Genomic DNA, 12,545 nt, shown 5'->3' on the forward strand with positions numbered 1-12,545 from the left:
ACACTGTATATCCAAAACAATCACAGATTTGTGTAACCATATTAAACCATATTTGACCTTGTACAGTTTAGCATTGGATAAGAAACGGAAACACAAACTGCACAACCAGAAATAAACATACAGTACTATGGTTGGAGATATTTTCAGTTGAGCTTGACCAAAGGATATTTACAAATTGAGTGCCCAATTTCCTGTTGCTTTGTCTTCTTATTTCACCTTCATGTAAACAGCAATCTCCTCTGGCACTATGGAGAGAATAGCTTGGCCATCGGGGCTGTGGAGAGTGCAGGTTAATCAAATAAATAAGACTTGTTGTAAATACATGTGTTTAGATTGGTGGGCAGAGACGGTTGGTAGGGCCTGGAGGCATGAGAAGTGCACAGCCAGGACTTAGTGGGTACATTTGGGTCCAGAAAACTGAAAGTTTATTATTGCATTGTTAAGAAACTGTTTGCTCTGGCTGAATGCTACAGATCAGTTAGATATGCAATGCAAGATATGAACTGATACATGAGTTTTAAACAGTTTTTACTAGATGATAGTCATGATAGCAAAATGGGCCAAAGTTGAGTTTAAGTTTTGTGGGTATGGAGGGGGGAGGGGGTGGATTTATTTGCTCTAATAGCTCTGAAGCGCGGTTTAGAGGGAGGCAGCAACAGCTCTGACACCACAGAAATTTTAAATCTGTGGTGAAACCTAGCCGATCTACCATAGTCTACGCTGCTGTGCGTAAAATAAAGCTTTGACTGTCTGAAACCCTTGAAATCCAGTTTCATCCTCTGAAAAATATGGTGTTGACAATTATTGTTAGGAAAGGCCACGTGCAACAAATTGTTCAGTTCTACTGTTCGAGCAGCATGTTTCCTATTTACCTTTTCATTGAAACTTTAGATGAAATTCTTTAACTTTTCTGTACAACACCAGTGCACTGACTGCTCATTAATGTAACAGGTCAAGGAATGAAAAAGTGAGCAGTCTTAGTTTTTACTTTTATATGATACCTTTTTATTTAGCTGACTAAATGTTTTACAGCCGCCATCTAGGAAGACTAATGAAGAAACATTTTGGCTAAATCTTTATCTACATGTTTCCAAGTTAGAAGTTCTGCTTTGTTTGTATTCTGTATGTAACTTGTTAATAGAACTGCTGACTAAGATTAAGGGTCGTTTCTGGCTAATTAGCATATGTGAAACAAGGGAAAGGGATCTTATTAGCTTCTATACGATAACATGCAAAATAATTTCTGTGAAGTACTGTGTTGCAGGAAAATAAAACGTCCAAAAAAAAAACAAAGCCGTATTTCTGGTTTTAAAATATGACACTCAGATGTAGGCGTGAGCTCCTGCGTCTTCTTAGATACTGCTGTTCACCTCTGGGCCACCTCTGACCTCCATCCTGCACCCAAACGATCTAGGATTCAGAAAACTTTGTGTGTCTCTGTGTGTGTTACATAGGAGGACACACACAGACACACATCTCCACCTCCACCCTGCTGCCTGTCATTGTTATTCTGCCTCGGCAGCGTCACTCAGGAAAGAGGCGCTGGATTGTGTTTGTTTCAGCGAGGGCGTGTTTTTGACGATAGTGTGTGTGTGTGTGTGTATACGCGCGTGTAATGACACACTAGAAGTTCAAAAAAGGGGCTTTCCTGTGTTCTTATTACCCCAATACTAGCCTGAAGAGCGTGAGAAACAAAGAAAGTGGTAGAAACTGCTAAAACCAAAAGGACAAGGTGCCAGTCCAAATGTTACTGTGTTTTTTAGGTCACCTTTAACCTATATGACAAAACTTGTGAGTGGTTCCTGTACCTGAGGTTTAATTAGCAAAAAAGAAAGAATATTTGCACAAAATCTAAATATTTTCCGATTTGGGTTAAGGATACATTATTGTGATTGCTATCTGGACAAATCACCCACTTACATGTGAGATTATACACTTGAGAACACAGAAATTAAGAAAAAAAGCACATTTTTAAGAAGTATTTTAAAAGGTTGCAAAGTTTCGCAACCTGTCCAGATCAGAAAAAAAATTTCAAACTAGAAAAATAATGAAATATAGGAATTATATAATGTAATATAATGTATAGTAATTCTACCATTTCACAAAGATTCACTACCAAGCATTTCAGACAGTGCTGCTTTTTGAGAATCAGAGAATTATCCAACAGTGACCTCTGCTGTTAGTCGTGAAAAGGAGCAATCTTTTTGTCGTGTTCAGCATTTCACAAGAAAGATGCTGTTCCTACCTACATATACAGTGTCTGAGAGGGGATGTGGTCTCTTCTCTCTTTAACAGTGTGTACAACATTATTTCATGTTGTTGAGAGATTTATTGTAACTGACTCTGCTTAAAGTGTGGCAGATATATTTCGTCTAAGAAAGACCCAACTTGGTCAAATTGACCTCTCAACTGTAGATAGAACGCTGAGTGACAAACGAAAAGGGAGAATTCTGTATAGTTCAATAAGCCTATATTTTTGTATGGCCTCTCTTTTTCCATGTTGCACTTGGTTGTTCACAGGAAGCATTTTGAAACAAATGAGAGAAGAGAGTCTGAGAATGAAGTTAATAGCTTGGCTACTTTCTCATAATCCCCACATGAGTTGGGTGTGAGCGTCAGAAACTTGCCAAGCTGATCGAATACAGTCCACAGCTCAATTCTTAAAAAAAAAAAAAAGTTCCAAAGCTTTTTGACTATTCGAGGAGCAGTTTGATCAAGCATATTCACATTTTGATGTGACACATATGGTCTACTAAACAAGATGGGATTATCCATGGTCGGTTCAACAAATTAAGAATGAGCATCCTTGCTTTTTATTGTATAAGTTTGTGAGTAAAATATGGGGCTTGGTTACGCAAATATTGAGACACATTCCTGAAAGCACAATATCAATAGAGTCCAGCATAAGAAAGGTTATTGTGCTTTTCCTAATCAACCTTTCAGAGTGCTGATCACAGTCACAAACTACTCATTACAAAATGGCTTGAAAACATTTAGTTTTTTGTTTTAATATTTTTTTCCCCCTAGCAAATCAGCTCTAATACATCTTTCATTACCTTTATAGTAATGAAAGATGTATTAATTTGGTTGCTGCTCATTTAGAAAAAAAATAATTTGATAGGGAAGTTGATAAGTTTGATAGTCTTGAAAAGTATGGAAAAAAAGAAAAAAGAGAGCTTGGTGACAGTTTAAGGTATTTTGTTTCATAAAAGTTCAAATTCAGAAGCTTTAAAAGTGAATTAATCAAACCAGCAGGGTGCTTTTCACATAGATTACATAGAAAAGATGGACATGCATCATCATATCACCTCTTGGTTTATCTACCATTTCAAAGCCAAGAGTTTAGCTTCTTACCAGGTAACAGATACGGTAGCTGGATGATTTTCTCATGGACAACAATCTGTCTTCTTTTTGCAACAGGAGATGTCATCCTCTGCACTCCATTCAAGAGAACTCAGAGTAAATGCACTTTTGCAGTGGCTTCTGTTTTCAGATCTGGAGGCACTGTCCGTCTTTAATACATAATCCATGGTTTTTCAGGCAGCTACAGTAGTGAATTCCTCTCAGTGTAGAGGGTGGATCAGGGTTATCCTGATGTTGGTGAAATATAGAAAAGAATATAAAAAAATGACACAAGAAACAAATGGGACTTTGAGTCTGGAAAAATATGGAATATTGAAATATAAAATGTGACGAAACTCTTTTGCTTTGGCAATATATGAAGTATTTTTGTGTAGTTAGTGTCTCCCTGCACAAGGCAGAGTTCGAAAAAGACCTTCGCTGATGGGATGGAGAAAGCTAAAAACTGCCCATAAGGGGGCCAGCAGAAAAGCAAACTTTTTGATCTCAAACAACTCAAACCTGTGTGTACAAGCTTCTGATTCTCCAAACTCTGAGCACTGTGTCTGCTGTCTAGTGCAATCGAGACACAAACCACTCATAAGTACTTCACACAGTTTCACTTAAAAACTACTGCAAAATCCTTTTGAGATCAGAGAGTGCTTTTTGTGAAATGCTTTTTCAGGGAATAGACCATTGAAGGATGATGAATGGACACACTGCCTGGCCAAAAAAGAACTGCATTTAATTAAGCAAATTATCTGGGGTTGCTTCTGTTGGTCTGTTCTACTTTAGGTTTGGCAATTTCATGGGCCACATATATTTGGTCAGCTGACATTCTAGATATACTGAGTGACTAAAATTTTACAGGAATAGATTTTTTTCTTACTCGATTAGTAATTAGTATTCATCTGACTCACATTGTCAAAGATTGGTTCAGGGACATGATACATTATTTTCACACATGGATTGGCTGCCACAGAGTTTTACAACACTGGGAATCTTTGGGATGTGTTGTGGTCCGACTTTCCCATCATCTATCCAAGATCTTGATGAAAAATGAATCTAACTGGATGGAAATTAACTTTGTGGCATCACATAAACTTATCAAAATGATGCCACTATCAATGTGTGCTGTAAGGTGGTCCAACACGTTGTTATTGGCCAGGCTGGATAGATGCAGTTGACAGATGGTTAGATGGACCAATAGATGAATAGACTGAGAGGCGTGTGTGTGTACTTGAAGATACAGTCGTAAACATTGCCACAACATTATGTCATTCTAGGTCTAAGTGTGTGTGTTCACTCGATTAAAACCATTTATCTTGACTCCAGACCCACAAGCCTGTCTCCCAGAGCGCTTCTGTGAATTATAGGAGGATGTATATAAGACTAACCTACAGTAAAAGCTTTCTATCAATAAAAGTATTTTGGCAGAATCATAATCGGAAATCAGCAGGGCTGCTTTATGTACAAGTCAGAGAGGAGTGAGTGAAATGGGCACTGGGGAGAAAAGTTGGGGGAAAAAACATTAGGTAATCTCTTCCCTACTTTGTCTTGCAGATTATTCTGAGGAGCTGAGATTCTACCTTATCCACATGACAGAGGTAAGAGAAAGGACTGTTTGTGTCGTGTGAAAGAAAAGAAAAAGAGGGCAAACGAGGGTCTAATGTGCACAGTTTATTTTGTTGGTGAGCCAGAGGGGCAATAAACTCTGGTGGAAATCACATTACAGAGAAGACTCAAGGATTAGCAGAAACCACTAATGAAAATGTCTTTTTTCTCTGTGTGTCTTTCCCAGACCTTACTCTTTCACAGAATTTTCACATTTGTTACCACAATTTCAACCACTGAAACACAGATGTTTAACCATGTGTCGCACAATCAATTCATCAGGATATTAACATATAAATGCACAATCATGTAATGCATTTTTGCATTTTGTTCTGTTTAAATTGTGACCTTAGCGAACTCATACAGATTTAAGTGTTTTCAGGTGTAAAATGCCAGTTCTGGCTTTCATTTGTATGGCTAAAACATTACAAACTTGGATTTCTGACTCAGTGCTCCTCTTCATAATACATGTAAAAAAAATAAATCACAAAGACCAGTGGGATTCTACATAAATGTCTCTCCTCCCACTCCCAATTATCATTACGATGTTCAGACAGTCATTTTCAGATTTAAAAAAAAAGTCATATCTATTGCACTCAAACAGAGCAGGATGCAGGGACAGAAAGCATAAAGGCAAGCTGCTGAGAGACACAGATGAGGACTACGTTGTATTTAATCAAATGCTCTGAGAAATGCTAACAGTTTTGTAGCTGGTTAGCCTGTTTTTTTACTCTTAAAATTCTCCTATCTCAGCAACTGTGCTGTAGTTGTACATGTTTTTTATATGCAGGTGGTAGTATCCACTCACTTTCTGCTCTTTTTACACATGCCCCTCCCATTCTACTCAGACTCCTCGTGCCAATTTGACTTTATGTTTTTTTTTCTTAACCTGAAACATCCGCAGAAAGGAAATGAAACTGCAGGTTTCATCAGGATTTTATGTTCTCATCATCTTACATCCTTCGCCTCCAGATCTTACGCACATTTTTCAGATGCGCGTTGGCAGCTGTTTGTATACGACTGTAATAACCTCCCTAGCTCTCTTATGTTAGGCTGATTGGTGATGTTATCCCTTCTGAAGCTTATATTCAGCATTTAGCCATATTTTTCTTAGGCTTTGCTTTGTGAAGGGACAGGCAAGGAATGGATCTGAGCAAGAGTACAGAAAGAGACATGAGGTGTGATACAATTAATTCTTTTTATGTAGAAAATATTTTTGATTTGGTGCAATTCAGTGTCATATAATACAGTTCTTAACAGCTGCTTAACATATATAACTAAATACATAGATTAATTATCTATTTTGAATAGCAAAGTATTTTTAACAAATATCTTTACATGGAAACCTCGGTACGTGTAAATCTTTCATAATAAATCCAGAAAATGATGCTATAATGACCTTTGACTTCACAATTGATGGCGAGTTGTGGTTGGATGTTTCAATCTTTATCTTGTTTGTCGTTCTTGCTTCTGTACTTATTTGCTGCTTTATAGAGGTTACAAAGGGCCATACTTTGGTCTGATGTACCCTCTTCCTTATAAAATTAGATTTTAGATTCGATGGTACATTGTGAACCGTGTAAGCGTTGGCCGTTTCTTTCTGAATTGTCAATTGAGTTCATGTTATGATAGACACAGCCAGAACCGTTTTACCTCAATTTGACTGGTTACCAATGTGACATATTCTCACAATATGATTGGTTGTCTGAAAAGTGATGACTCAAATAATGGCGCTTTCTGAAAAGCTCATCAGCTCAACCTAATGTAGCTCAAAGCAGCCACATTTAAAAAGCTCAGCGCTGTAAAAAATACATTCAAGGTGCAGCACACTTTCTCTAAGCATCCTACTACATTTGCTCTCTACTTGTTGGGAGAAACTGAAAAAGTTGGACCACCATCCATTTATGTTACACGTAAATCCATCCAGTTGGGTTTGACACACCCCAAGGTTTTTGCAAAAGAAAGCTGGATGGCACCTCGACCAAGCATATCGTGGCCATTTTGTTTTTTATCATTTTTATTTTGTTCTAGTTTTTCTTTTTTTGCTGCATTGTGTTGCTTTGAAGAGCACAAACCCTGAAATATTTACTATAATAATATGTATTTACAATCACAATATGAGACAAGAAACTAGAAAGGCTATAAAATAATCAAACCTGTTTACTTTACAGCCCATTTCACAAAACCACTTTGTTTGAATTTTGTATTAAATTAATGCTTACTGTAGTGACGGCCAATATATTAGAATTTACTGTTGCAATTTAATCAACGAAACCAAAATAAGTTTAGCTTGATAATGAGTCTTCAATTAAATGTTCTTTTCATTTATGCGGTTTATGTTTCATTTTCTCTAATCCTTAAAAATGAAACATAACCCAGGTGCAGGGAATGTTTGGGTCCTGAAGGGAACATTTGATTTCAAATCTGATAAATGTAAAAGTTCTTACTGCAATCATGCTTTTTATCCAAAATGCTGATTCAATAAATGAAACACACAGACAATTGTTAAAATAGTTTAAATTGTTAAATAGAATTATGATTCTACAGCAGCTAGCTTGAGTCAAGGTATGTCAGTTTGTGCTTGTCTGTGTGTCTTTCTTATAATAAAGTAGAACTCTGTAGGAAATGTTGCATTAAAACATTGGAACTTTGTTCAAACTCTTCTAGTTGAAGTGTCATGATAGCTCCTCTTCAACTTTAGCTGTCATTTATGTCATTTTCAACAAGGACCTTTTAAGGCTCTTCGCTCACACTGAAGGCTGAAGGTCTGAGAAGTGGTTTTAAATATAAGCTGAGGAGACAGCTGAACAACTTTCCTTAAAGAAATAATGCAGCCTGCCTTGGTGGCTCATCTGCAATTTGTTCGGCTGCAAACATCTCCTCATATGGTTAATCTTTTCACTGTGCAGATAAAATATAGTAACCCCAACCCCCATCTACTGCACACACTCACACACACACCCACACACACCCACGCACACACACAGACTAACACTGTCACACTATTTTATGCTTTGAAATGTGCTGTGCAACCTCATTAGAAGCTTATGAATCTTTTAAAAGGCCTCTTTTCTGAAATTCCAGACAGAATGAGATGGGTCTGGTATCTGTCCTCGAGGCTGGAAGAGAAGGAAAAAGGCTTCAATATTATTCAGTCTATCCAATTAGGCATCATATATAAATAGAAATGTAAGACAGCTTGGGAGATGGAGTGTGTGTGTGTATGAGTAAGTAAGAAAAAGGTCCTCAAAAGTGACAGCATGAGCTCTTGGATTGTGCAGCAAAGAAAGTTTTAAGTTGTATTACAGTATCATATTATTTCTACCAAACTGTTTATATTTTATAGTTCTTCTGTGAGGCAGTTTATTCCTTTTACTATGTAAATGCTGTCCATTACGTTATAGCAGTGGGTGTAGTTTGACACAATAAGACTGACAAGACCTCTTGACTCTTCAGCAAAGCAGTGAGCTGAGAAAGTCTCCCATAAGCTCTCATAGCAAACTAATGCAGTATACTATATGACACATATCAGACAAGAGCACAAACAGGGAACTAGCAAGCTTCCTTTATTCCCTTTTAAACTTATTCTTCAAACCCCCCCATCAGATGCCTCAAACACACACACACACACACACACACACAAAATCTGCAGTCATCTATTATAGTTGATACATCCGTCAGCAGTTCATTTTATACCTCAGGGAGCAAACAGTTGCCACAATGAAACACAGTGCAGTGTATTCACTTCCACTGCAGCTCTTATTTCTCATGGGCACTGTTGGAAATACTGTGGAAATGATTTGTAATGGCATTACTATTTCTCACAAGTTATTCTTCTTTTACGCTATATTGTTTAAGAAAGGAAATGATAAACAAATTGATGAAGACATTTGATTTTTTCTTTTTCCACAATTCAGATACCCTAACTCATATATGTGCAGTTGCTAAACTGCAGTAGTTCTCATTTATCCATGAGGGATGACAGGCTTTCCAGGGTGACTGAACCTCTGGTGCTTTCGGTAAAGCGCTCTGGTGTGTGAAGAAACGTGATGTCGACTGAGAGAGGGATGAAAAGTGGGATTGAGGGAAATCAAGGGAGACCTCTTGAATAGCAAGACTGTTGAGCTCTAATGGTCAAAGAAGATGGAATCTTTTTAAGTGACCCTCTCGGTCTTTGCTTCTGCAGATGTGCATGTTGGTGTTTAGTCAAGGAGAGGTATGTGGATTGCTGTTTCTGGCTCTTCTGTGCAAAGGTCGCACAACAAGTGCGGAGAAAAAGGAAACAGAGAGACGTTCAGGACACCTTCTCATTGTTCAGTAAATGTTTTAGTTAAACATTGCATTCGCCTGGATAACGTCCAATCCCTGTTCTGTTAATAGATATACTGTCTCTGGCCCCGTTAGAACTGCAACAAAAATAACAAACATGCATGAAAAAAGCAGAATGAACCAAAATAATGAGGGGCAAAGTTTTTCTTATTCTTTCTTTTTTTTTTATCTGTTTAGATATGATTATTTTTATTGTGCACTCATACTTAAAGGAGTTTGGACACCTGACTTAATTTCATTTGCATGTCTCCATTCCCTCAGCTCTTATCTTCAAGCAGTCTCTTTCCACTAGAGAATCTTTATAAATACAGAAAAAGCTGGTTGCATTGAAGGGTAAACAGAACATTGTATTGATACTGTGCTGCTGGAGATAACTGAGCAACTAGAACCACACAAAACACTTTGTGCATACATAAATGCAATAACATATGCAGACACATAGAGAGCCTTTAGTCTGTCATCATGCAACATACCTCTCCACTACAGCTCATCAACACAGGGAGACCTTGTACTTCCTTCAAAATCAACACACCGCTCTTGCTCAGTATCACAGTCTATTGATCATGTGATGATGCCCTTAATTAATACTAATGTTTTGGCTTGCCTGAGCCTTTGTCAACAAAGATTCTAAATAGATATTGTTCTGTCCACAATTCTCACATGGCTTCTACATGATGGAGCTTTAACCTGCATGTGTGGATAGCAGAGTGAACTGTGTTCACAGACAGTGATTTCTGGAAGTGTTCATGATGACACCTGAGCTCATGCAGTGTGTTTAATGTAGTGAGGTCTGAGGGCCTGAAGATCACAGGCATCCAATACAGATTTTAGGGCATGACCCTTGATCCTATTATTTTTGCAAATTGCTGAACCTCTACTAACCTCTACTTTACTTCTGAGAGGCTCTACCTCTCTAAGGTGGTATTTTTTGTACCCAGTCCTGTTGCTGATCTGTTACCAATTAACCTAGTTAAATGCAGCATGTTCCTCCAGTGGTTTCTTTTTTGAACCACTTACTTTTCCAGCCTTTTGTTGAAGAAGTTGAAGTTGAAGAAGTAAAAAAAACAACAAAAAACCTTCCCTTGAAGTTGTAAACAGTTTTAAGTCTTCTCCTCACAAGCTCTCTATCTCTAACACTATCTCCTCCTTTTGTCTGCTCTTGCCCTTCTCCTCCATAGCTGGAGGTCATCTTATTTTAGCACTGGCTCAGAATGGCACTGATCTAACCCAGATTTAAATGTGAAAGAAGTGATGTTGCGTGTGTGTGTACTGAAGGGTGGGGTGGGGGGGGTGGGGGGGGGGGGGTGCAGCTATGTGTCTGGAAAGTCCAGTGTCTGTTGGGTGTGTGTAAGTATGTCAGTGACGCAGGAGGAGAGGAAGAAGGAGAACGTTGTGTAGGTAAACGGGACAACATACAGCGAAAAGAGACAGCCTAGGTGATTATTGACCAGTGAAGTCCATCTGGGTCATCGCAGCGTAATCATGGGAAACCTGGCCGACCGAGTTGGGTCTAAGAGACGATTTGTCAGGGAGGCGAGCTCTCTTCAGCAGCACCTGCTACCTGATGGTGGAGATGTAAGTCTCAGAGTAAAATTCCAAAGGTTTAGAGAGACTTTTCTTCATGTATACCTCAGCTACATGAAACAGAAGAGCAGAAGAGCAGAAATGTAATGTTTAAGGGCAATATATAACAAAAGATTGTGATTTATTTTATGAATAGTGGGGCAGTTTTTCTTTTTAGCAATATGCAACGTTTTGTAGCGTCTGTGTTAATAGAAAGAAATAGAAATAGAAAGTGTGCGAGCCCAAGGTAAAGTGTCGTATGACTTGGAAGGAGTTGTGAATTTACCACAGACTTTGTGGTCTCCTGGTGCCAAGCAAAAGGAATCTTTAGATTGATATTATGTGGTGTGTGGTTCAAGTAATGGGTGCTAATGTGTTATTCGGCTGAAATCTGAGAATTCCATTAAGTGTATGGTCACTCTTGTACCACGGTTTCCTAGAAATTGCCATTAGTATCCAATTGGCAAAATGCAGTCCCCACTAATAGCAATAAAATCATGAATAACCCCTACTTACTTTAGCACAGTGGTAGCAGTGACTCAAAGTACTCTCCTCACCCAGATACAGTCTGCATACATTTCTGTTACCTTTGAAATTGTCATTGGTCAGCAATGAACTATTTCTCCGTGGAACCAGTCATGCATATCAAATTTGATATTAAGTTAGCAGTTATTTGCTTAGACATATTAATTAGCTTTTTTACACTTGTAGCAGCATGGAGATGTGATGATTGAGTGGAGATGAGATAAGCAGATGCTCTGCCAAACTAGGTGAAATCACAGTGTGATGGCTTGTGTGCAGGCTGTGGAACAACAAGGGTGCTGTGTTGTCAGGCTAACACAGAACAGTGCTGTGCATACAGATTTTTGCAAGAGGCCTTTAAAGTAAAAAGATCGCAGAGCTCATGGTTTATTGTGCTCAAAATGGCGTCCATGTGAAGTTTAAGGAAACCATGTATAGCAGTTAAGTTTTGATTGGATTGCTTTCAAGAGAAGGTTCTTCGTTTGATGTTTTTTCCAGAGGACCTCTTGTGGCTGCTTGTTGGTAGTGTGTGTTTGAATGCGTGTGAGCTGTATACCTTTTAGTGTAGCTCCGCATACATTTACATTTCTCTATGCTCTCAGGTGCATCATTGACTGCATGACATGCAGGCTGTCACATGATGTCTCAAAGTAGCAAGTAAATAATATGCACCCTGGGGCTCTTGTCAGCAAAATATCTGCTTTATGGTAGCTATCTATTGGGGCCAAGGCAGGGCCAGTATCTCACGGGATGTAATTGATCTGAGCTGTACCCTCTTCCTTTAATCTGAAGTTCAATTTAAGGTGTGCTTTGCTTTTTGCCTGATTTAATATGCCAGCACAGATTGTCAGGACAGTGCGACTATATTTCTAAATCTAATCACTTAAAGACATCACTCCGAGTAAAATGATTGCTTTGAGATCTTTGACAGGGACAAAGTGTTCTCATAAACTGTAATAAATTGTGGTTTATCTCCTTATTCTATCAGGTGCAGGGCGAATGGTAATCACTATTTGATTTATAAACATATGGGAAAATGTTTCAGAAGTAATTCCCGAATTAATTATCAATTTGTCATAAATTTCCATTGCAATAGCAGAAGAGCAGAATTCAACATAGAAGCTAACATCTAAATGGCTCTACATGCAAAGGTGATCACCGACATATTTATAGTACTG

At 38.3% G+C, this 12,545-nt stretch overlaps 1 protein-coding gene across 6 annotated transcripts in view; it reads left to right on the forward strand.

Annotated features, from left to right (window-relative positions):
* rgs3a (regulator of G protein signaling 3a) overlaps nt 1–12,545 on the forward strand; it is a 112,908-nt gene that overhangs the window by 36,648 nt on the left and 63,715 nt on the right. For 5 of the 6 annotated variants that reach the window (XM_072372517.1, XM_072372516.1, XM_072372514.1 and 2 more), the window contains one exon: nt 4,903–4,946. In XM_072372517.1, the coding sequence (XP_072228618.1) occupies nt 4,903–4,946 (44 nt within the window). Of the gene's footprint in view, nt 1–4,902; nt 4,947–10,671; nt 10,858–12,545 lie in introns of those variants that run through there. The other variant, XM_072372519.1, reaches the window with a different exon arrangement.

The sequence above is a fragment of the Leuresthes tenuis genome, unplaced genomic scaffold (assembly GCF_036924035.1).
Source record: "Leuresthes tenuis unplaced genomic scaffold, fLeuTen1.0.hap1 SCAF_19, whole genome shotgun sequence".
Taxonomy (NCBI): domain Eukaryota; kingdom Metazoa; phylum Chordata; class Actinopteri; order Atheriniformes; family Atherinopsidae; genus Leuresthes; species Leuresthes tenuis.